Genomic DNA, 27,392 nt, shown 5'->3' on the forward strand with positions numbered 1-27,392 from the left:
CATTTTCTTCTGGAAATTACCTACAAAAGACAAACATACTAAAATCAGCCTAAAACTGGATAGAAGTATCACTTAAGGTCTTAATATACGCACGTTTAAGGGCTCAAATATACAATATTCAGCGCTTATCACCATCTAGAAGCTCATTAGCTACTTCGATGAGTTACACATAGTGCACGCTCCTCAAACAGTAAATCGACACCCTGATGCCTTGGCAATGCTCGCCTCGAAGGTTGATATCTCAGGAAACTTGTGATACCCCCGAAAATTTAAAAGACGAACAAGTCCTGCCTATACGAGGAAAGGTTCACTAGCCAAAAAGTCGGGGAAGATTGAAGAAATGCGTACGAGCAACAACTGACAGGCAAAAAGGGTGAGATGCCTATTGCTATCCTAATAAATTACTATTTACCTGGGATAACTCTACTTTAAGGCACCTAACGGTACCTTGGTGTTGATAATCGCGCCACGAGGGTTGTTCGAGTGGCGCCACCTCTGAAAGTAAGCACACCTAGCCAATACTTATTTGGTGTGCCCATTAAAGGGACTAAGTATCCTCGAGTTACTCGTCCCTCAACTGAACTCGCTGGCCGAGGAAGGGGTCACTACCTTTCCTCTCTTAAGGACGCGCCTTACTCCAGTCAGATGGGCCCCTCTTCTCTACTCTTCCGAGGTTGCTTCCTGATTGAGCGATCTCAAGCTTTCCTCTGTAAACTTCCCCTTCTGGCTAAAAGGACCTCAAGATGTAGAGTTAGGGTAGCCTCGCAAGGTCAAGAAGGCAGAACCTCGAATAAGGCAATCCAAGGTCAATACAAGGGGGAAAAAACATTCGGTATCCGACCTCAAGCTAAGAGTAATAAAGAGTGCATTAATTACGAAAGACGTTTGACAAGATCTGTATTAATCAAGGAACGCCATTACCCCTTTGTACCGGGGGGCAAAGCGCCACGATCCATCCGTCAACGTCCTATCTGTCTAGAGGGGAGACCCTCAAACCCTCAGGTGAAGAGCGGGCTCACCCAAAAGACTGAGAGACATTGACCGAGGGAGTAAGCATATAAATAGGGGCATTAATCAGCCTTTAAGGGGGATAACAACCACTTTAACTACCAAACATTGTAGAGCTCGAGTTCATTGGGTACCGAGGTCGGCCTTCCCTTTTTTAATCTTTGTCGCAAAAAAGTCCCTTGTATTGCTTGGATCTCCACTTGGATATTAATCTCAGATTCCTTGGCTTACGTGGAACGATCTCCTCATCCTATTAAGAATTACCTTCAACATTTTGGCGACTCTGCTGGGGAGAAGGAGCGCTTCACAGATGTCAAGCATGCGCGAGATCAACATGCGAGAGATTAATTGTGATACCTCCGAATTTCCGAATACGGGTTGGCCAGGCCCACGCCCGAATACCCGAGGATATCAAAAACAAATCGGTAATAAACGAACACAGAATACAAGAGGATAAATAAGAATAAATAAAAATGCTGAAATAAAAACTAAAATAATAATCCAATACTCTTCAGAATAAATTCTTATTAATAAAAACTTTCTGATACAATTAACCCTCCATTAATAATACAACTCGGGAATCCATACTATATGAACCCCTAGAAAATCAAATCTGAACAAGTGACAGCAATAACTGTTTACATCAGAATACTGAAACGTAAAGGGAACTCCTGTGTAGAAAATCCGGAATAGTGAAGTAGACTGATTCCTGCTCAACATGAACAACCTCTACTCCTGACGAACACCTGAAAAAGAATAGTGGGTCAGGCCCACAAATAAGCTCTACTCTACTACAGTCCAAGCAGAGATTCGATACACGTATACATCATAATCAATCCAACAATAACTAGTAGTCTGTATATATATATATATACACTCACTAAAGAAACCTTACTAGACTATAGGGTTGTCTCAACCTGAATAATAGGTAACATGCAAAACGCACATATAGTGGGCATGAGTACCTAAACCTATCAGGGTACACAACTACACTATATCTAGCTACACATCTCTGACGATACACGCGCCCTAACCACTGATCCTGAGATTCAAGCTCATATCATGGCACCATACTTATATATATATAATCTAGTAACCATCCTATCCAGTATAAATTAATCCTCCATAAGTCATTTAACTTGTTCAGCTGACTTGACTTGAATATAAATAGGACTTAACATTTGAGTTAATCCATTCCCTTATATAAAATAGGTAGGACTTAGCTAATAAGTTAATCCATCCTTTTAGTGCCACCATCCCATACTAGTGTACTACATCCACATAATCCAACAGTTGATGTAACAATTAAAGAAGTACCTCAAATAATTCAGAATAAACATAATAATATAATATCATGTTATCACCAAATAAGAATGACTTATAAATTATTTAAGCTTCCTACATCACATATCCTACACATACTGAATCTTAAGCAGATTGATATTTTATTATACAATCACGTAAGCATTCTCCATATACCATTTATGCTATACATTTAATCTTAATTGTTAAAACAAATTAAATACTAAATCCATTCATTCCTCAAAGAATCAAATAGCATGCATTGATATATTTAAGTTTGTTTAAAATTTATTTAAACTCATTCCTAGTCCTTATTTGATGTTTAGGACTCCTCAAATTCAATAACAATAATACAACGCTGTTTCTGAAACTTCTCTAGTTAAGGTTCGAGCTTTTATCCTAATTGCTCGAGCACCCTGCTTCAGGCTCGAGCTTCATGCTTCAGGCTTGAGCTTTACATCCTAGTTGCTCAAGCTTTACATCCAAGGCTCGAGTTTTTCCTTTAAGGCTCTAGTTTTCACTTATGGCTCGAGCTTTTACATCCATGGCTCGAGCTTTGCCTCCAAGGCTCGAGCACTGTAACAGCGGATTGATCACTGTTACACGAATCTGCCCAGAATTTCTACTATGAACTCAATCCTTATTGTTTAAGGATTCCTAGGCATGTTTCTAAGTTCCATCAATCCACAGATATGAAAATTACATCATTTAAAACATGTAAAAATTCATAAAGAAACCAGATCAAATCCATAAATTTTACAATTTATACAACAAGAACAAATATGAACCAAATTCATAAAACCTATGTTTTAATCCAATTAAACATGCATAATTATTTAGTTTTATGTGTTTAAAAATCCTGAAATCTCCTAGGCATGTATAGAAACACAAATCTAAGAGAGAGAAATAGGAGAAGAACTTGCCTTAAACTTTCAGTTTGAAAGTTAAATTTCTTCTTTCTTGATCTTCTTCTCTAAAGATTCTTCTCATCCTTCTTTCCTTCCTCTTCATCCTTCTCTCTCTAAAATATATTACGTGATATATTTTAACCACTTTTTAAAACCTATAATTATATATTTATAGGCTAAATAATAACCCTATTCATTTTCCCAATTCAAGTCAACTTAATAAAGAAAATAAAAATTAAAATATTGAAAAGGTAACTTAAAATATGTTACGTATATAATTTATGTATATCCTTATTAAATAAACAAATTATATACATCCGATTATTTATTAACAGATTATTTAATAACACTTAAGTTACCATAATATTAAAAGGTAACTTAAAATATGATACGTTTAAAATCTATGTACATCCTTATTATATAAATATATAAAATATATACATTTAATTAAGGTTTTAAATCTCTAATTCTAAGTGAACTAGGGTTGTTAGAGACGTCTGTGTATATATATTATCATATAAGGTTCTGTCTAGGGTTTACCACTAAAACTACGAACAGAGGGTATTGAGAGGCAGAGAGGGAATTTGAGAGATAGACAGAGAGGTTCAAAGAGGACGGGACAGAGTGTTTTTGGGTTGAACCAAGAGTAACAGAGGAGTGGAACGGCAGTCTAGTGGGTGGCCGGAAAACTCAGAGACGGAGGTTTAAGATTTCTAAATTGAAATCAAAGGCAAGTCTTGTTCTAACTATTTCCCCTAAACCTGTGTTCTGTGCATACCTAGGTAGACTCCAGGGGTTTAATTAATGCTAAAACATATCTGTGATGCATGTTTAAACTGTATTTTGCTTCGTTGAATTAAACTGTTTTGAAAATTCTGAAAGTGTTTAATTGTATCCTTCTGTATATGTTTTTAAGCTTTGTTGGGTTAACGTTAATGATGTATGTCGGTGTCTTTAAAATAATCTGGGACACTGAATGGACATCAGAATTAGTAAACAAAACATTATAGAGGCTCTGGGAATCGCCGGAGGCGAGGAAGACGAAGCATAGATGGACTATGGCTCTTACAGGTGGAAGAGCAAGCTCCCAAAAAGAGGGAGCCAGCTCTCACAAAGCAAGAGCCGGCTCGCACATGTGGGGAACCTTCACCCAACACCCAAGAGTCGGCTCCCAAGGGTGGGGAGCCGGCTCTCACTTCAAAAGAGCAGGCTTTCAATTTGTGAGAGCCTGCTCTCGCCTTAAATTGCAACAGGGTTGGTTTTTAGGGACTGTTTGGACTATACAGGGTATTTGCACTTCGTTTAAACTGTTTTAAATGATGTTTGAGACTGTAATAGACCTGTAATATTATAGAAAACATTAATTCATAATTGGACTAAGGAATGGAGCAAGATGAATTTAAAGGAAAACCGTAGGTTGCACACTGTTTTGGATATTTAAATTACTTGCTGGAACTTGGAGCTTCTGTTACATATAATTTAATACTGCTTAATTATATCTAAACAGAGTTATAAGTATAGTAAATTACTTGAATTCAACTATGCTTGGTTTGGAATAAATTGATATATATGTTCTGTTAATTGTATCAATTTATGGATTATATGGAGGATTTAAATGCTATGACTCATTTTAGCAATTTAAACAGTTGGAATGTGATTTTTAGGTTCTGTAATGAATGCTTAATGTCATGATATATATATTAAACTGTATTTATGCATATCCTGGATAATGGTTGATAAATAACAATTATTGTTTTAACAGTTATGTTATTTGGAGGATTGTATGCACCGGTATGGGACGGTAGCATATTAGGGATGGATTAGTTCAAATACTAAGTCTGACCTAATTTGGATTGAGGTGTGGATTAACCATAAAGGTTAAGTCCATCTCATATTTGTGTCATATCAACAGAGAATTGAATGACCTACTTTGGTTTCTGGATTGATTGCTATACATATATTAGGCCACTATATCAGTTGGATGATATTTTGTATTAGGAGGATATGGACTTTATATATTTATGTTATGGTGCCATGGTATGAGCTTAAGTCTCAGGACCATGGTTAGGGTACGTATATCGCCTAGGATGGATAACTGGACATAGGTGTTGTTCCCTAGTAGGTCTAGGTACATATGACCACATTATGTGCGATTTGCATGGTATCTCTACTCAGGCTGAGATAGACCTATTGGACTAGTGAGCGCCCTATAGTGTGTACTTATACATATATGAACTACTCTAGATATTGTTGAGCTATCTAAGATGTATCTACGTATCGGGTTTCTGTATAGATCGTAGTAGAATAGGACTTGCATGTTGGCCTGACCCACTCTCTTATTTTTCAGGTACTCGTCAGTTTCAAGGTTAGAGCTTGGTCGTGCAGAGCAGATACAGACATTCATTCCTCCTACTACGTAGGACTACTTTCCATAATTGACTTTAGATTTTATTTCAGTTGTTTCAATTTCAATTTGAAATATTATTAGGGGTCCACAAGATGGATTCCCGAGTTGTTATTTAAATGGAGGTTTTGGATTAATGGATTTTAACATTGTTATTTTAAGGATTTTTAATTAGAATTCTTCCAGCCTTTAATTATTTATTTCTTATTAATTCAATTTGTATTCTGTGCTTGTTTTAAATATTAATTGTTTGATATCCCTCATATCTGTGCTCGGACTTGATTACCCGTGGCTCTAGAATCGAGGGGTATCACATAAGCCTAACAGGGTATACCTCAACCAACATAGCCAGCTACGCATCCTACTGCATATACGTTCCCTAACCGTCGACTCTGATACTCAAGCTCATATCGCGGTGCCATAAAAATATATTTAAAGTCCTATCCTATCCATCCATAAGAAATCCAGTAAGCCATTCAGCTTGTTCAGCTGCTCTGACTTACATATCCATAGCAAGTAATTTAGTTAGTCATTCAACTTTGTTTCAGCTGATTTGACTTAAATATAAGTAGGATTTATTTTATAATCCATTCCCTTATTCCGTATAGGTAGGAATTAGTATTTTGAAACTAATCCGTTCCTAATATGCCACTGTCCCATACCGGTGCATACAATCCATCCATCCAATAGTTGATAATACAGATAATGAAAGTAAATATCAACTAATCCATACATCCAACAATTGATAATTAAAATGTTAAATATAAATATCAATTGTTTCATACTAAGCATGATAAAATTTCGTAATTTAACAGGCTTATTTGATACAACTCCGCACAGTCCAATAATTTATAATATAGATCCTACATGTAAACATCAATTAATTCCAAGTAAGTATAATAGAATATATAAATTTGCATACTTATTAATAACACTGGAACATGATTTAAACTATAAAATCATTTTCGAAAAATTGCTAAAACAATGATGAACAATTTTAATCCTCCACATCTAAAACAGTATACCAATTTGTGTAAAAATTTTATACTGTTCAAAACTATAATACAATGTGATTAATTATGCATTAACAAGGCTCTTGGGAGTTTTAAATAAGCTCATGACACCTCTGAGAACCTCCAGTATAGCTTTTAATTAAACTGGAACATCAAAATCCAAGTACAGGAGTAAAATACATCGCTGAAATTAAAAACAAATTGAAAATCCACTAAGGAGCAAGCTCCAAAAAGATGTAGAGGAGGCTCCAATTTAAGGTATAGGAGGCTTCAATTTAAGGTAGATCAGGTTCCACTTGTGATACCCCCTAATTTCGGAACACGGGTTGATCAAGTCCGCGCACAAAATCAGGGGATATCAAACCAATTAAAGTATTTAAACAAGCACGGATTACAAAATGAAATAAAGAATAAAATAAAACGCTGAAGAAATCCAATTAATAGTAAATCCATTAATAACTTCCAAATGGTTACAACTCGGGAATCCCGTAACTCAAGGACCCCTTAACCAAAAGTTACTATTTAGAATTTCAACCAATTAAGTACTAATATCAACTGAAACAAAACTAATATCTTACTTTTAAGTAAATAGAAGGAATGGATAAGTCCTCCAGCTGCGGATCCTCAACCTTGAGACTTGACCTTTTACAACCTGAAAAATAAATCGCGGGTTAAACCCTACGAGCAAGTTCTCTCTACCAAGCCTCTGAAAACCAATAAACAGATCATCTTTACCAAAACCATCCCTAATTAAGCTTTAACTTTAATATACGATGCTACAAATATATATAAATACTTATATATATAGTGCAAGAATCCTACCAGTTAATAGGGCATTAAATTGTCAAAACCACTCACCAATAATTAATTATTAGTCATACCTAGACCAAGCCCCCCCTTTTATAATTTTCTCATAAAGTAAACCCCACTCACCTTAACTCCATCCTAAACAGTAATTTAGTCATCTACACATATAGCAATTTAAATATGCACCGGCAAATCAACCATACCATTTATAAATATATTTATTTATATACTAGCAATTCAACCATGCTTCCTTCAATATATTTACTTTTACAATTAATTAGCAATTCAACCATGCTTCCCATATATGAAATTTATTCATAACCAATAAGGCAGTATATCAAAACCTTTGGCAACTCATCCATGCCTACAATTCAACCATGTATTAATTTTAAACTTAACTCTAGGTATAATTATACATAGACTTTACATGCATATAATAAGCATGTCCTTAATTTAATAACCGTGTATCTATTACGATTTTAAATCAACCATACCATACACGAATCAAGTCATACCAAACAAGATTTATAATATTTAATAATCTTAAATAATATATATATACACATATATTTTGTAATATATATATATGTGTGTATCATACATTCCATACCAATCGTTGACTATTTAAAATCATATCTACATATATATACACATATATACACCTCCTTTCATTGCAAAAATATTTAATTAATTATATTTATACCACTAAATGCTACTAGGTATCTTAGTAACACTCTGAGGCTCTCAAAATATCAAGAACACACCCTCTAATGATTAATTTTAACCCTAACAAGCTTAAGATAAATACTGGAACTTCACCGGAGTCTCAAGCAACTTTCCAGGACCTCACACGCATCCCCACGCGCCTTCACGCGCCGCCACATAGCCCTAGACTACTCCCACGCGCCTCCACGCGCTTCCCCTTACCGGCAGGCGCGTCCACGCGCCTGCACGCGCCCTCACGCGCCTGAGCCACTCTCGGCGCGTGTTGGCAGCTCCTAATTGGTTGTTGTTTGGTGCTCTTGGTAAGCCGCGATGCACTGGATCCTCTCCCTTAATCAACTACATCTAACCATTGATGCCGCATGTGTATCAACTTACAATGGACCGCATCACACCAGATCAATCCAACTAAATAAAATTAATCATATGGCCTAGATCAACGAGTGCACCCTTTTCCTACGTACGCGACCACACTGGATAAAAATCCTATTGATGCGCAAATACTAGCTGCCTCCAGTGTGTTTGTTAAACAATTTAACATATATATATATATATATATATATATATATATATATATATATATAACAATTTCTAAATTAACATTAAAAATATAAATTAATTTCAGAAATTGTTTAGAAAATCTCAGAAAAATCCCAAAAGCTCTATTTATTATTTTGGGCATAAATGAACATATACAATTAAATTAAAATCCATTTAATTTAATTAATCGTGCTACACAAGGTTAACGCAAAATATAAAAATTTTAGAAAAATAAAATTTAATTAACCTAACCTCACCTACAAGATCTAAATTATCAGAACAATGCATACATATATTCACATGTTTAATTCTATAATTTTGTAAAGAATAAATATGCTCCTCCAATCTGAATAATAATTTAATTTAATAAAATAAAATTATAATTTCGATAATCAAGGTGATAAGTTTATGAGTTCTAAGAGGAGAAGTAGAGAGGAACTCGCCTTTTCTTTTCCAAATCCGGTCTCCTCTTACGTTCTTTGATCCGGCCTCCTCTTCGTTAGCCCTTCTTCTTCTCTCTCTAATTCTCTTATTTTTCTAACGTAGAAAAACTCCTAACCCTAGAGTCTTATGTGTCTATTTATATACATACAAAAACTAAATCATTTTTCTATTAGGATTATCATATAAAATAAATAATATTTATCTTTTAAATAATATATATACATACATATATTTTACTATAAACATATATATATTACCTTCCATATATAACCATTAGTTAAATAAATTATATATACCTATATATATCAATATATAATTATATTGACATATATACCCCTCCACATGATTTAATAATGAATTAATATACACATGTAATTATATAGGTATAATTATGTAAAGATAATTATTAAATATCCTCACAACCACGGGCCTTTACCAATTAACCCAACAAGGCTTCCTTCAAGCCCAATACCACATCCGTTGGTCCAACTTCCTTTAATCCCAATACAAATAACTTAAATACCTAAAATAATGAAATTAAATTTAATAGCTACCAATAATTAACAATAAAGGTACACCAACATAAAATCACGCAAATCAAATAAACACTTCACTAACTAGCATTCCACAAATCAAACACCGTATAAATTTAACAAATAAAATTACAAAATATATAATTTAATTAAAACAATACAATTTACCTACGCACTTAATTAAATAAAACAAATCACAACTATCAAGCACCTAATTAAATAAAACCAATCACTTAAAAATAATAATAATAATATAATATAAATTAATTTAATTAAGAAATCCTTTTTACAATATCGGGGTATTACACCACTCCCCTTGGAGCCGCCTCTACATCATGTGGAGCCAGTTCCACTTTAATAGAGCTGCCTCCATTGAAGGGTGGAGCCGCCTCTACTCTTCCCATCCTCCATCTTCCCCGACGCCGGCTGTTTTTTGACTTTCTGATTGTCCTTGTTAAGGTTCCTAACCCTATGTTCTTGGTTCCAGACAGTTCCAATAATTTATTAAATTCATTATGCATCAATTAATATCAATTAAAACATGAATTATGCAAGGAATTTTACAAACAAACAAACACCAATTCATGTAAAGGCATACTGTTGTATTTGAAATTAACAGAACCAGATTAATCTTTAATGTTTATTTACTCCTGGAGTTGTGTTAGACATGTAAAGAACACGAGTCAAAAAGAGAGAGTTAGGAATAGAACTTGCCTACGAGATTTTGAATTAAAATCTCTACGCCGTCTTCCTAGATTTTTCGGCGATCCTTCACCGTTCTAATCCCTCTGTTTCTCCTTGGTTCCACACACGTACAACACCCCTTCAATCCTTCCTTGGTTCAGCCTTAGTCCCATCTAAACCCTACTTTTTCCTCTCGATCTCTGTTTCTCTCAAGTCTCTCTCTGTTTTCTCTCTGCCTCCAGTACGTGTATAGGGTTCTAAAACCCTTGGCAGATTAATACAGATATATTTATAGGCCAATCCTTTTACCCTAATTCTAATCATATTAAGAGACTAGAAAACTGAAAACAAATAAAGCTATTCAGCCAAAAACTCAATTACCTAAACAGAAAATAAAACCCTAATTAAACATTTAATGAAAACAGACAATTAAATTACCACCTAAACATACATTAATGAAAACAAATAGTTTAAAACAAATAATTTAACTAAATAAAAACAATTAAACAAATAATCCAATTTAAACAAAAACACACAAATAATTAAATTAAATAAAACCACAACCCAACAAATAGGCAAATAGACAAATAAGCCAAAAATGCAATAAAACATTCAATAAAATGCCGAGACCATCCTTTTAAAATTAGGGGTATTACACCTCCAGACCCGAAAATTAAAAAAATGTAAAAATGCACCAAAATACATTTATAAGAATTCTGAATTCAAAGAAATGTCCCAAATGACTACCGGGGTCCTCGTGGCAAGCGAATCAGTGCACGACACGCAAAGCGTTGCATAAAAAAATAATAACCAAAAATCCTAAAAAATCTGAGACGTCAAAATTGACTTGCCTTTTGTTTAACTTATGACTTACCTTATTTAACTTACGAAAAAAAAATATCTTTTGTTTTATTATATTATAATTTTTATAGTCATGTATAAATAATCAAGCACAACACGATCAAAGGGATTTAACATAGGCCTTCCTAATGAGATTATCTGTAGCTTCAGTAATGTTTGGACTAAGATTTTAAATTGGCAATGTAAATATTGGAATATGGTAAGATTCTTTGCACCCATCCTTTTAAGTTCTTTTTTTTTCTTCTTCTTCTTTAGAGGTTTTGCCATCATATTATGTCCAAAAATTTGCTAAAAATCAACTTTATTTGTTTTGGAGAGTGATAAAAATGACTTTTTTTTTCCTTCTTTCAAAAACTTCGTGTGAGAACTTGTCTAGAGAAGATCAAGCAGGGTCGGTGGCATGAAAAAATGGTTAAAAATTGTGAAATGTTTAGAAATAGGAAAAAGGTCTTACACTTTTAGGATTGTGCAAAATCATTCTTAATTTTTTTTTTTAATTTTATTTATTTATTTATTTTTTTTATCAATAGTGCTATAATGAGAAATCATATTTTAAATTAAAATTCACTGTTATAGGGAGAATGCAAATCATTTGCATCCAATTAAATGAATATATGTTAAATTTGACCACAGTGCAACCGAAAATTATAATGGTATATTGATGTGCTTGTTTGTTTATTTATTTCTAAATTTTTATTCTTCTAATTTTTTTATTTATAAAAGATATATATTTTTGTTTTGTTTTGTGAATTCTTCAATTTTTTTTATTCAACTTTATTTAAAGTTCATAAATAATATAAAATGTTTATTTCATCACGTGCGCATCGCACGTGGATTACACTAGTATATACATACATATTTGCATCATCTTCTGTGACGATGAATTTGGCAAAGACTTCGTGTAATACCCCTAGTTTTGAAAGGGATATAATCGAAATTTTATTATTTATTTTATTGTTTTCAGTATTTATTTTATTATTTTTAAGTGCTTATGTGGCTATGTGTGGAATTTGAATGACGTGTTATTTGAATTGATTTGTGGATTTAATTTAATTATATGCTTAATTTTTATTTAATTTTTTAATTGGTATTTTTAATTAGATTAAATGTGTATTTTATTTCTGATTTAAAAGGATGGGCTTGGACAGTAGCGATGGACCAACCGGTTGGGTCTCATGGACTACTCGGATAGGAGAGTAACGGGTACAGTTAATATCCATGGATGATTATACATATATTTTTTTGGTATATGTGTATATAGGGTAAAACAAATTAATAGGATTTTAGGGTTGTTTGTAACCATGAAATCTGTAGCCGACTTATATATTTTAAATTTTATATTTTCTTTTGTTTTTAGTTTCCTCCTAGAATTAAAATTAGGTTTTCCAATACACCTATAAATATATTGTGTTACGGCTGGTTAGGGTTGAAAAACAAAACACAGACCCTATTCACGTTCTAGGATATTAGGAGGAAACAGATAGAGGTTTTTGAGAGAAACAGAACAAGTTGTGAGGTTTTCCGGTCGGGGCTTCAAGGTCCGACCTAGGAGAAAGGAAGAGCAGAAGTAAGGGGAGGCTAGACAGTAACTCAGTATTGCTGGAACAGTGGACACGATGCCGGAATTTCATAACTGAAATCACAGGCAAGTTCTTTCCTTTCTCTCTCCCGTTGCCTGTGTTCTGTGCATCCTTAGACTGTCTCTAGGGTTTTAATTGATCATTAATTAAATTATACATGCTTGTTGTATGCTAAATCAGATGTCTGTATATGTGGAATTATTCTGTTAAAGTTCTTGTGCCTCTGGTTTACAGTTTTGAGTGGAAGCATGCTTGATCGGTTAAGGTTTTAAACACTGTAATTGAAATGGACTATTATGAACAAGTCATGGGGATGATATTGGGTGTAAATAGGATTCTTAAACTCAGTATTAAAGATGAACCGAAGGTTGAGAATAGTCGGAGACGAAGCTAATAATCAAAACGGAGCAACACAGCAAGAAAAGTGAGCAGAGAAGACTCTCAGAGAGGGAGAGCCGGCTCTAGGAGCAAAGAGCGCGGCTCCCACTCAATTAGAGTCGGCTCCAAGGGTTGTAGGAGCCGGCTCTAGGCAGGTTAGAGCCTGCTCCAATTATTTGGAGAAGGCTCTGTGGTCCTTTAGGTGTTCTGAAGCAGTTTGGGGCTTGTTTGGTTCAACTGTGGGTTTCAGAACTGTGTTTAGGCTACTGAGATGGTTTTAAACACTAAACCATGGAATGTTAATGCCCTAGGATGTATAAACTTATTTATATTCTAAGGTTTTAAACTGTAGGAAAAATCTAGGGCAAGTCGCAACAGTTTACGGACTTGACGGACCGGAAGGATTTAATGGTGCAAACAGTGTCTAGAAATTAAAAAGGGATAGAACATGGATTCTAATAATTGTACCATGCTACATTAGAGCCACACTTGATAAATTAATGTCTCTGAACTCATGGATTTAACTGTAGGAATGTATACAGCAGTGCAGGTTGTTAACGGAGGAAAGAGGTTAATTTGCTTAATTTAGTTTTAGCAATTTAATGGAGTATGTATATATTTATAAATTTGGTTGTAGGTGCATGCTAGGATCATTTAATTAACAAGTGTGATCTATGCATATCCTAGATGTTAGTTGTTGAAATATATAGTATTTCCCTGCAATACATGGATTTGAGTTAGGGATTTTAATTGCTGTAACATTAAACACTACTCTGTAATTATTTGGATTATGGTTTTTAAACTGGATCATGTTTTGGATGTTAATTGTTGAAATCTGATATATTATTCTACAATTAATTGGAGTATGGTTTTGAACCTTAATTGCTGAAATATTATATAAATTATTCCGCAATTAATCTGGATTATGGTTTTGGATATTAAAATTGCTGTACTATTATTCATAGTCTGTAATTTACAAAGTTTTGGATATAAATTGCTGAAATACTCTTCTGCAATTATTTGGAATGGTTATGGACTGTAAATTGCTAAAATATTATTTAATTGTTGTAATTTACACGGATATGAAGGATTATATGCACCGGTATGGGACGGTGACATACTAGGTATGGTTTAGCTCAAACACTAATTCCTACCTTATGGATTTTAATTGGTGAACAGTTTTACCTGTTCAACCAATTATATGGATTTTGTGGATTGTATGCACCGGTATGGGACAGTGACATACTAGGGACAGACTGATTCAAAATACTCAGTCCTACCTATTTTGGAATAAGGGTACGGGTTGTTAAATAAAATCCTCCTTATATATATGTGTCGGTGCGGATGAATACGCCGAACGACTTACTGGATTTCTTATGGATGAATGTGAACGAATTTTATATATATTGTTATGGTACCGTGACATGAGCTTGAATTTCATAGTCGATGGTTAGGGAGCGTATATGCAGTAGGATGCGTAGCTAACAATGTTGGTTGAGGTATACCCTGTTAGGCTTAGGTAGTCATGCCCACTCAGGTACGTATCGCATGTTGTCTTCTATTCAGGTTGAGACCCTCAGCATAGTTTAGTGAGAGTCCTGTAGTGTGGATATATATATTTATCTATTACGGACTATATAGATATGGTTGGGATATCTAGGATGTATCTGCGTATCGGGTCTCTATTTGGATTGTAGTTAGGATAGAACTTGTTCGTGGGCCTGACCCACTATTATTTTTCAGGTAACGGACGGTTCCAAGTCTTAGAGCTTGTTCGTGCTGAGTAGAGACGACTACTCATTCTACCGACGATGTAGGAGGTTCTTCATGGTTTAGCAGTGGACTTCTTTTTAGTTGTTCGTTTCCCAGTATTGGTTTTGATTAGGTGTCCACCAGATGGATTCTCGAGTTGTATTAGAATTGGAAAAGTTAGATGGATCAGACTAGTTCTTATTTATAAAATTTATTCTGAAGTTTTCAATAAAGGATTTTCATTTAGTTTCTTTTCAGCGAATTTTATTTACTCATGCTTATCTTAATTATATTCTGTGTTCGATTAGTGCTAATTGGTTTGATATCCTTGGGTAATCGGGCGTGGGCCTGGCCAACCCGCATCTGGGAATCCGGGGGTATCACACTTCGTGCCAGTGGAAGGTAAGGGGCAATTGCTTGATGAGGATGATAGCCGAAGTGGTGAAGATAGAGAGTTGGAGTAATGTAATTGGGTTAATTTGATCCATTAAAATTAGTTAGAAAAATGATATTATGTCATTTATTGATTAAAAAGCAATTGTTGACTAATCAAAGGGTATTTAGGTCTTCTTTAGGTCAGAAGGGGTGTGAATGCAAGATTTTAAAATTTTAGAGAGTGTTATTCAAAATTCATTGACTTGTTACTGAGAGAATTGATCAAAACCTCAAAAGGTATTAGTGTAATTAACCCAAAACATATTTACATGTTCCAAATCTCAAACGAAGTCTAAGGGTATGTTTGGTTAGCAAGAACTAGCTAGAAATGAAAAGAAGAAAATATTTAAAAATTTATGCGTTTGGTTAGATAGAAAGTGAAATTTTTTGGGAAAGTAGGATTCTCGCTGTTGTAAATTTTCCCTAAAAATTTTCCTGTATAAAACACACGAAAATTTACTTTCTGGTAAAACTTAGCCACTTTATATCTTAGTTTCCTCTTGTACCCTTGTCAGTTGTTTCTCCCCCAATCTTCTTCAATTTCTGGGTTTCTCCATGTTTTTCTCCTTATTCTCTCCACTCTTCAGTTTGTCACAAACTTTATGCAGATGTAGATTTCCTTCTGTAAATTGATATAATCCTAATTTAATTATTTATATATATATTTTTTTGTTTTGTGAATTATTTAATTTTTTTTATTCAGCTTTATTTTAAGTTCATGTATAATATAAAATGTTTATTTCATCTCGTACGTGCATAGCACGTGGATTACACTAGTATATATATACATGTACATGTTTCATTCTCTGCATCATCTTCTGTGACTGAATTTGGCAAAGACTTCGTGCCAGTGGAAGGTAAAGGGCAATTGCTTAATGATGGATGATAGATGAAGTGGTGAAGATAGAGAGTTGGATTAATGCAATTAGGTCAATTTGGTACATTAAAATTAGTTAGAAAAATGGTATTTATGTCATTTCTTGGTTAAAAAGTAATTGTTGATTAGTCGGGTATTTAGGTCTTTTTAGGTCAGAAGGGAGTGGATACAAGATTTTAAAATTTTAGAGAGTGTTATTCAAAATTCATTGACATGTTACCGAGTAGAATTGATCAAAAACTCCAGAGGGTGTTAGTGCAATTAACCCAAAACATATCTACATGTTCCAAATCTCAAATGAAGTCTAAACTTTGAAGTAATAGTTTTGTTCATATTTCAGTTTGATCCTTACATGCCTGTCTCCTTACCTTTACCCACCTAGGCGGCTTTATACCTTCTATAGATTTCCCAATTCCAGATTTTCCTTGTTTTTTAGTCGCCGATATAGAACAATATGTAATATAAAATGTTTAATTCATCACGTGTGTCCATCGCACGTGGATTACACTAGTATATATATACATGTTTCACTCTCTGTATCATCTTCTGTGACTGAATTTGGCAAAGACTTCGTGCCAGTGGAAGGTAAAGGGCAATTGCTTGATGATGGATGATAGACGAATTGGTGAAGATAGAGAATTGGATTAATGTAATTGGGTCAATTTGGTACATTAAAATTAGTTCGAAAAATGGTATTTATGTCATTTCTTGGTTAAAAAGTAATTGTTGACTTGTTAAAGGGTATTTAGGTCTTTTTAGGTTAGAAGGTGTGGATGCAAGATTTTAAAATTTTAGAAAGTGTTGTTTAGAATTCATTGACTTGTTTCTGATTAGGATTGATAAAAAAAACTCAAAAGGGTATTAGTGCAATTAACCCAAAACTTATCTACATGTTCCAAATCTAAAACGAAGTCCAAACTCTAAAGTAATTGTTTTGTTAATCTTTCAGTTTGATCCTGACAGGCCTGTCTCCTTACCTTTACCAACCCAGGCGGCCTTATACCTTCTATAGATTTCCCAGTTCCAGATTTTCCTCGTTTTTCAGTCGCAGGTATAGAACAATATGTATCTACAGGGTGATTTACTACCCACCTTTGGCTTGCGCTGATGTTTTGTCTAGTCTCCCTATGCGCATATATATATATATATATATATATATTGATTTTATAACTTCTCAGTTATTATTATTATTTGATTTGTTCTTTTTTGTTGGCCAAAGCAATCAGGGAAGATCTCTGAATGATTTTCTTTGTATTTATAGAGACTTTTGATTACCAATAAAATAAAAAGTCTCTCTTTTTTGCCTTGAATGCTCTCTCTCTCTCTTAATTATGGATCTGATAAAAATAAATTTCTGAATTATTATTATTATTTGTTTTATTCTTTTTTTAGGCGAAGGCAAATAAGGGGAGATCTGTGAATGATTCTAGCAAGGAAGCAGATATTTATCTAAATTATCTCCGTATTATAGAGCAAAAGTATCTCTATTGATTAGGCATATATCTAGCATAGATCAAGTTAATTCTGAGATCTCACCTTCATGCTGTGATGAATATGATAGTTAGAATTTTTTTCCACTGTGATTTGGTACAAGCTTATAGTCTTAGCTTGTGATTATTGCTCTGAACCTACTTTGCAGCTTGTATAAACTGAATATCGAATGAGGAGCGGCATAGACATCATTAAGATGAGGAAGTGGGCTCGGCGTCCCTCTTCTTTTAAGCAACGGAAACAGAAGGTGAGTTCTATTCCAAACGCCCGCAAAGATTTATTCTTTGTCAGGAAAAGTTTAATTCTTGTCAATAATTGTTATTTATTTATTTATATCTTTTTCCAGTTCAAATCTTTGAACATTCACTTCCACTTTTTTATAAGTTGAATTTTAAGTTCCGAGGCTTGTAAGTAATAGTTTAAAGTTCAAATCTTTTGATACTTTTTTTGAATTTTAAGTTATAGGTGAGGTTACTGTACATAAAACACTTAATCCTTATAGAATTAAGTTAAATGCAAGAAGATAATTCATTGCTTACATAAACAGCAGTATGTTCTTTTGGGGTTATTGTTAATGTGGTGGTTATTAATTTTTTGACAAAGTAGTACACTTTTTATTTTTTTTAACTTGTTAAAAATGTTTATTTATTTTTTCATGAATATATATTCATTATTCTCCAAGCGTATGGGAACTTTTGTTTGTATTGTTTCTTTTTTCCCAACCGTGACATGATGTATGTGTGGTGGCCCTTAAAATTTGTAGTAGAGTAGTAGTTTCCATTATTTTTGTTGATGGTGTTTCTTTTTCTTTTGTTTATGATTATTTGGATGTTCAGAGAAAAAACCATATGAAAGATCGAATTGTCCAGAGAAAAGAGCATATGACGGATCAAATTAATCGATTGCCAGACGAAATCCTCATTGCCATCCTGTCTCTTTTGACCCTTAAGGAAGCAGCATGTACTAGTATTCTCTCCCGCAGATGGAGATATTTATGGAGATATATAACTGGTAGTTTGAACTTCGATTCAAAGACATTACGAGCTCCTGCAGAGGATACTTCATCAGTTGAACTCGAAAGGCTTAGATATGTAAGTTGGGTGAATGATGTCTTGAAATTGCATCGCGGCACCTGTATAGACGAAATGAAGATTTCTTTTGATTTCCAATCGCATTACCCTCGCGACATCAGTGATTGGATTAAGTTTGCAATGGAAAAGGGTGTCCAAAGGTTCGAATTGGATGTTTCGCTTGGCACATGGACCTGTTTTTATCAATCTTACGATTTTCCAAGCATGGAAAAGTTCAAAATCTTACCGAGTTCAAACACCCTGAAATACAGGACTTCACATGGTCATCATGTGTCACGGACTGTTGGTTCTTCTGGCTTTCGTTCCCTAACAGCCCTTCGTTTGGTTAGTGTTAATATCAAGGAGGAGGTGTTGGAGAATTTCCTATCCAACTGTCCATTTCTTGAACAATTATGTGTGGTGGGTTCAATATGTTTAGTGAATCTAAAAATTGCTGGCCCATCACTCAAATTGAAGTGCTTAGAGATATGTAACTGCCAGAAATTGGAAAATCTGGAAGTTTCTGCCATAAATCTTGTTTCATTCACATACATTGGACCAGATACAAGTGTGACTTTCAGAAACGTTCCTCTTCTCTCTGAGCTATCAATTGGGGGAGAATACCATTCATCCGTTGTTTCTGGATCCTGGAAGCATTCCAGCTATTTTCCTCAAATAAAAAAGCTTAAGTTAATTTTGTCTACTGAGGTTAGAATACACAATTTTTTCGTGATTGTATTTTTTTTTTATAAAACATTATGAACTTGTGTTTGCTTTTGTTTAGGACTTAATTAGGATGCCCATTTGTTTGCCGGAGCTATCTAATGTCAAGCAAGTGGAATTGGTTATCAGAGGACCTGCAGGTCGCAGCCTTATTTGCTGCACTTCTGTGATTAAGGCGTCTCCCAATTTGTCTAAGTTTTCTGTTTGGGTAAGCATCCTTTCTTTGTAGTTAAAGGTTTATTTGCTGAAGGAAGTTTTATTATTTGTGTGTTTTTATTTTTAATTTTTTATATTATAATGAATTTAAAGTCTATTTAAATTTATAGAGATAAGAAGACAAGGCATGATGTTTGCAATAAGATATTAAGAAAAGTATAATTGATAGGACACAGCTAATGTGTGATGAAAATCTTTCAAATGGCATTTTAAAAGGTTAATGCCTGAGATCAAGGTGAAGGGCTTTTGTTGAACAATTGAGTGGCTCAGATTAGACGTTCGGTTGTAGTTGATGTCTTCTTGTATTGTGTTTGCCTTAGTAAATGTTTGAAGTGAGTTTGCTATGATATCATAGTGGGCTTGGAAGGCATTAGGCCTAAGAAGAGTAATTTTGTTAAAATCTAAAAGTTAGATTATTTGGTGAAGTAGTCCTTCTTGAGCCCAGGTGTCGGTAATTTTTTGGTTAATCCACTTGTAATTACTCTTTTTTCTTTGGCGTACTACATTGCTATCCTTTTTGTTTTTTCACCTTGCCAAGTACTTTTTTTTTTTTGACCAGACTATTTAAAATTTTTGAACTTTGGGTTGATTAGTTGGCTGAGAAACTTTTATCAAGTGCTGTGCAAAGCACACATGTACATTAAAAAAAATATGAAATTGAAATATGCATCGATTGGTGTAACCTCTCAAGTATATTAAGTTTTACGAATTTACCATAAAAAAGAAAGCGCTATAAGACTTCGTTGTTCCATTATTCTCTCTCCGTTTAAATGATTTGTTTCCTTCGTACATTGAAAGGAGAAAGATTGATTATGTGGCTTTTATGCATTGTGAAATTAGATCATTTTAGTAAATGAGTAACATCTACCGCTTTGTTCGTAAACCCTTCTTTCCATGGTAGAAGGTTTCTCTATCAAAGTACCTCTCTAGGGTTTTGAAATTATATTTCAATCTTATGGCTACAATTAGGTAATTGTTCTTGTATAACAGCAAAGTCTATTGGGCATGGATTAATGTAACGACAGTGTTTACTGAGAACTTCTAGGCTATTTTGAAGAACTTCTTTAATATAATTTCACTTTAAGTGCCCCAAGAGGATGGCAAAACCTACTAGACTATGAGGTATACTAGAGCTAAAAAAAAGCGGCGGAAGCAGAAGTTACACAGTTCATCAAAACTCTACCAAAGAGTTTTAACTGAATTAGTAGTCTCTACTACTACAAGAATATAGGCCTTAGGAAAAGTTTCTTCATCCATGGACTTGCAAGTACACCATCCCTTCTAATTGTGTTACTTACCCTGTTCATACCATAGCACCACTGTCACCACCACGAGACACGGGGGAGCAAGCCTCGAGCACCTCCCTTTCAGTGTCCAGAAGACAACTTACTCTCCAATCATCATCATCATCATCATCATCCTTGCCTTAATTCAATATGGATGTGGTAAGCTTTTTTCCATTCTTTATTTTTTATTTTTTATTTTTTATTTTATTTTACACGATATCTCACCTAACACATTTAACATTTTAAAATAATTTCTAATAGATTTTCCCACTATAATTTGGGTCGTCCTCTCGTCTCTTTCCGTCTATGGCCAATGATCTTTCTCTTCATGCTAGCACTCAACTTACTCTCCAACTCTTGGGAATATTGTGAACTTCCACATAATACACTGTAAACCTAATAAGACCCTACAAAATTGTTTCCTTTTGCCCCTAGCGTGTACATAACTGTTTGCTACCTCCTGTGGGAAAGAATGCCACACTTGAAAGAAGGTTTATAGACCAAATACTTTTTTCAGGGGCGCCCAGATTGGCTCCTCTAGAAATAATTTGGTAGAAAGAAGACGACACATCTATTTGCCTTCCCCCTGCCCAGATCTTTAATCCTTGATGCCCTGAAGCATAACCCATCATAGCACCACAAATCTCAACTCCCAGCTATGGAGGACACTCATGAATCTGGGACGACTTGTCATTTTTGAACCTGATGCTTCTATGTGCACTACAGTTCTTAATAGTTATGAGAACCTCCCCTACAAGACCACTCCACGTAATACCTTATGCGATAACTGATATTGTTGCAGTTCCTTACCAGTAGATGAATTTGCATACAAAGTACTTTATCAAATTGTGACTCACACCCATCCCATTAGAAATCTGCCACCTTCATTGTCCAAGTGCTACAATACTTCTTCCACCTGTCTATGCTGCAAATTCTCTCTTCCGATATATTCTTCACATCCATTTTCTTGACAAGGGTTGATTGATCTAACCGTAAGCGCAAAATACCCTAGTTCACTAAATGATAATTTCCTCATTCCACCCTTGTAACTTGATAATGTACAATGATAGCGAGTCTCTTTGTTTTCAGGAGATGACTTTGCTTAAAAATCTTTTGTGAAATATCTCAACAAATGTCTCCATGCAAATAGTGGAAGATACATATAGGAGATGAAGAGGGTACTGATTGTACACTTAAGGTTCATTGGAAGATTCTTCACATCTCCGGCCTCATTGATGGAGATAAGCTCAATCTTGCTTAGGTTGGCCTTTAAGATCGAGTCTTGAATCTTGATACATTGGAACAACAAGGACACCTAAATTGTTCCTCTACAACCCCTTTGTTTCTACACATTCCCTGCAATTAAAAAATAATACCCGTTAAAGCAATTGGGATCAGTTTATGCAGCCATACTGAAAATAGTAAAATTGTGGTGGTCTAAAATTGTGGTGGTGTTTCCTGATGGAATTCTTTTATTTGTGACATTGCTTTTGATGACAATAGTTTGTTGCATACCCCATTGGTATTACCTGAATCACCATTCAAAAAAGGAAAGAAAAGGTCACCTGTACACAAGGTTCCTGCACTGAGCAGAATCTGAGTGAGGTGGTTAACAGGCAGCCTTACTCTTTTCTAATGCAAACCTGCTTCATTGCGGGGATGGATGATCAGTTCAATCACCATGGGAATGTAAAATTGAGTTCATTTGCTGATTTTTTGAAAACCTTTTAGAAAATTATCTTGGAAAAGAAAATTTCTTCTTGTCATTAGTTACAACTGACTCCTTTCATATACAGTGCAAAACAACGTGTAATTTAGTTTCAACCAAATCTTCTCTTGTAAACCAACCATTGCTCTAGCTTCTAATTTGTTTTGTAGATTGCTCTTATTTATTTGATGTTATTTTCTTGTGTAAACAAGTTTTTATCTTACTATCTTCCTTTGTGGCAGCTGAATCTATATCCAATATCCAGAGAGACACTGAATATTAGACAGGAGATTGACAAGGTACTTAAAATTACATTTCTTTACTGGTTGTCCGAGTGTTTTTTGTTAAAGCTCCAAGGTGCTGTTTGATAAACTGAAAATTTTAAGTACCGACTTTTAAGCCCTAAAATTCAACATATTAAGAGGGGGGGGGTGAAAAAACAATTAAGTGCTGAAATTTTAAGTGCTGAATGCATTAATTTAAAAACATGTTTGATATTAGCTGCTGAATTTATTAAGATTGTTTGTAAAATACAAAAATTGATATTTAAATATTGTACTAGTTACATTTTTACCTTCAATATATTTTATTCTAACAAATTTTTTATAAGAAATATACTAGTAAAGATATTACGGAAAATGACAGTGACCTCACCTCACCTGTTGAGTGCCTATATAACAGGACCTTCCCTTTTAGTTTCAAAAATATCATTGATCTCCCATATAGTTCTGGTCGGAGTAACAATGACCTCCCCCATCATAAAATCCGTCGTTATTGTCTGTTCATGTCACAATTGAAATTTACTTAGAAGTTAGTTAGAACCCAATTTTGTCCTTACACAGCTTGAAAGGCATTTTTGTCCATATGTTGTAATGATAAATAATTATAAAAGTCGAATGGGTATAATTGTCATTTAACACCTTTTGGTCAAAGTCAACACTAATAGCAGTGTTATTTTTTAATCCATAGGGAAGATCCCTGTTATCTAGGCATTCAACAAAGCTAGGTCTGTAATTTACCCAAGATACTATATATATATATATATATTATGAAACAATAAATCTCACCCAAAGAATTATATCAATTTTACAATGGATATTAATGTCAAAACTGATTATAGACTAATTCAGACTTAAATAATGAATATTCTTCAAACAGTAGTCCATTAACATAATTTAAAAGTGAATTTCTGAAAACTGTTAAAACAAGCTAAACATATAAAAATTTGAACACGAGACCTAAATAAATCATATGTTCAGAGAATGTCAAGGTCTTTTTTTAAAAAATAATATTAGGAGGAGCTTCAAATTACAAATCCTCAACTATCCACATTCTATAAAATATCTTATTTTTTAAGTGTTAGTTACCATCTAACCAATTATATCCAAACAATTACATCCATCGACCAAACACTCTGGTTACTTGCCATATAAACAATTTGATTCATTCATCGTCCAAGCTCCCTATGTGATAAAATAATTTAGTTAGTAATTGTGTATTGGTGTGTTCAAATATGAGAATATCATTCTATCATAACCTTCCATCACACTATCAAATTTTAGGTATGTGGCAAATCTATTCTATCACATTATATATATATATATTATATACATACATACATAACATCTTGAGAGGTTTCTCGGCAAATGATAAAGATCCTGAGGATCAATTGGTGATTATATATATTTAAAAAAAAAAAAAAAAAAACCCTACCACGGGCACCTCCAGTCCCTTGAAATTTTAGCCTCAATTAAGCAGTACTTAATGTTTTAAGTGGTATTCTAAATTGTTTCAGAATGATCTTATAAAAAAAATTTATGTTATATTCTAAACACTTTCAGTAAATAATGCATTTTCTTGCGGTTTGTGGCAGTTAATGTCTTGGGATGGAGCAAGTGCGGATAATTATGAAAAAAAGTACACTAAATGTCATCATCAATGCCTCAAGGTGGTGGAATTGGTTGGGTTTGTTGGGAGTAGAAAGGAAATTGATCTTCTTTTGCACTTAATTGAGATTGCCGCATCACTTGAGAAGATAATTATTGACCCTCGTCCTACCTTTTATCCTGCCAAGATAATGGAACCTGCTAGAAAGCGTGCCGAGTGGCTAAAAACAAGATTACCTGCAACTATTGAATTAGTGATTCTTTAGTTTGAAATTATCGTGTTCCATCCAGGGAGGATATTCTTTGTGGACACATCCGTAGTCAGGCGGTGACTCTGAACTGTATTAATAATATTTATATATTTATTGTTGTTGGGAATGTTGTATAATATATATGCACCCCCATAATTCATCACCAGACACGTGTGGTCTTTTTGTCCACCTCTAAAAGGATTCGAACTCTTGACCTCCAGGATGGGATTTTAGGTGAGTGCAGAGAACTCCATACCAACATCATGACTCCAATCCTTTTCCTTCAAAAGTGTTTTTAATTTTTTTTTTTTGGATAAAGTTTGGCATGTGGATATGTGGCTAATACTTATATTTTCCAAACTTGTTCGGTGTCTTAGTACTCCATTATTCTTATCATGAAAGTCTGGTCCACCTTTTCATTTTCCCACTCCATTTTCCCCTTTTGCAGTTTATAATTTTAGATATAGGATAAAGGGTAGAAAACTCCCTTGCCCTATACAGAATTTGCAAGAAATAGCCCTTATTATTTATTGTGCGCATATAATTCTTGTATTTTTAAAATTTGGAGCAAATTGTCACTGGACGTCAATTTTGATTATTATTTATTTTTTAATAAAAACTTCAAAATACACTTAAGGCTAATTTATTTATTTATTTTTTTTTAAGACCCCTCTTAACTCGTTATGAAAGTAGAAACAGCCCTTCAGTCTCTCCTCGTCCTTTGTTTTAGTGTTATTCTTGTCCCCTTCATCGATCCATCATTCTTTAACAAATGGGCCTACCCAAGTTGATCATTAATGCTCCAAAACACAAATGCAGACCATATAATGGCTGAGTGGCAATTGGGTTTGGAAAGTGGTGCCATTGGCCGGTGCCGGCTTTGTTTGTTGTGCCTATGAGGATGTGACAGTGGATTGGGTCAGGGGGGCTTTGTCTTGAACCTTTAAGCTTTTGAATTCATGACTTGTTTCACATTTAATTGAGGTTTGGTTTGCTTGGATGGGATACGGAAATACTATGGAAACTATGCATGCGAGGAAGAGAGAGAATATCCCGTTGTGGCCTTTGCTTTCACAAAGTCAACGACGGCGACCGTTCATTGTTGTGCTGGTACTCAAATTTGAGCTGAAACTCTTATGCTGCTTTCATATGCAGGAATACAATGGAATGTAATGCCCATTCTCTAATCATTTATTTGTTTAGTATGTAATATAAAATGGGAATGATCATTCCATTGAAATTAAAATTTATTTCTATAAATTAAAATCTATTTAACAATTAAACTTATGGAATGGCCATTCCATTCCCAAATAATTTTTTTTTTTTTTTTTTTTAAAAAAAAATCAAACTTTCCAAAAAACTCTTTTATTCCAAATCCAAAAATCATCATTATCTTCCCCCACAACCACCTCCACCACAACCACCTTTCACCACCACTACCACCGCCACCGCCTTTCCACTAGCTCCACTGTCTTTCACCACCGCCACCACCTTCCACTACTACCATTATCGCCTTCCATCGCCATCACCTTCCACCACCACCGCCACCACCACATTTCACCACAACCACCGCCTTCCACCACCACTGTCATCATCGCCTTTCACCACCACCATTGCCGCCGCTGACCACCACCACCACCGTCGCCGCTGACCACCACCACCGCCTTCCACCACCACCATTACCTTCTTTTACCACCACCACCTTTCATCACCACCGCCATCGCCTTCTACCACCTTCTACCACCACCGCCTTCTTTCACCACAGCTACCGCCTTCCACCACCATTGCCGCCACAGTCTTACACCACCACCGCCTTCCACCACCACCTTTCACCACCATCGCCACCGTCGCTGCTGCAGCCACCACCACTACCATTGCCTTTCACCACCTTCTACCACCACCGCCGCCATCATTTTTCACCACCACCACTGCTTTTCATCACCTTCCACCACCACCACCACTATTGCTACCGCCTTCCACCACCGCACCACCATTGCAATCGTCTTTCACCATCGCCACCGCCACTGACTTCCACCACCACCACAGTCACCTCCATTGGCTTCCACTACCGCCACCTACACCACTATCTCCTTCCACCACCACCAATACTTTTCCCATCGCATTCCACTACTGCTGCCTTTCACCAACACCGCCGCCTTCCACCATCGCCATCGCCATCGCTTCCAACACCATCACCTGCACCACTACCGCTTTCCACCTCCATCACCATCACTACGACCATTTATTTTTAAAAAGTTATAGAAGAATGTCATTTTGTTAATTTAATTTATTTTTTACTAATATGGATATTTTGGACAACTCAATTTGAAATTTATTCCATTCTAAATTTAAAATTGGTCCAACTAAACACTAGAATGGTTATTATAATTCCATTCTTACACATTTTATGTTACAAACAAATAATAGAATGGTTCCCATTCTCATTCCATTCTCCCTTACAATTCATTCAATTCCCGCACACCAAACACAGTATTATAGGTCCAAAGGAAAA

General features: G+C 34.7%; 1 protein-coding gene across 6 annotated transcripts; it reads left to right on the top strand.

Annotated features, from left to right (window-relative positions):
• Positions 1–17,100: 17,100 nt before the first annotated feature.
• LOC132313693 (F-box/LRR-repeat protein At3g26922-like) lies at positions 17,101–25,001 on the top strand. 6 transcript variants are annotated; one of them, XM_059812611.1, is made up of 7 exons: positions 17,101–17,325; positions 17,642–17,766; positions 17,889–17,987; positions 18,577–19,518; positions 19,595–19,741; positions 22,986–23,042; positions 24,617–25,001. In XM_059812611.1, the coding sequence occupies exons 3-7, from the start codon at positions 17,910–17,912 to the stop codon at positions 24,893–24,895; spliced, it is 1,503 nt and encodes a 500-aa protein (XP_059668594.1). In that variant the 5' UTR covers positions 17,101–17,325; positions 17,642–17,766; positions 17,889–17,909; the 3' UTR covers positions 24,896–25,001. The 6 variants fall into 6 exon arrangements, with proteins under 6 accessions (XP_059668594.1, XP_059668577.1, XP_059668603.1 ...); XM_059812594.1 differs by having other exon boundaries at positions 17,101–17,300; XM_059812620.1 differs by having other exon boundaries at positions 17,101–17,300; positions 17,642–17,744.
• Positions 25,002–27,392: the final 2,391 nt, after the last annotated feature.

The sequence above is a fragment of the Cornus florida genome, unplaced genomic scaffold (assembly GCF_030987335.1).
Source record: "Cornus florida cultivar Cherokee Brave unplaced genomic scaffold, ASM3098733v1 CherokeeBrave_3.0.0_Hap2_Chr01, whole genome shotgun sequence".
Lineage (NCBI taxonomy): Eukaryota > Viridiplantae > Streptophyta > Magnoliopsida > Cornales > Cornaceae > Cornus > Cornus florida.

Bases quoted from the DNA above. Each gene is read 5' to 3' on its own strand.
- LOC132313693 (XM_059812611.1), top strand. From the start codon at position 17,910: ATGAGGAGCGGCATAGACATCATTAAGATGAGGAAGTGGGCTCGGCGT. The intron at 19,519-19,594 runs GTTAGAATACAC...GCTTTTGTTTAG, and splicing joins AGTTAATTTTGTCTACTGAG to GACTTAATTAGGATGCCCAT. The intron at 23,043-24,616 runs GTACTTAAAATT...GGTTTGTGGCAG, and splicing joins TTAGACAGGAGATTGACAAG to TTAATGTCTTGGGATGGAGC.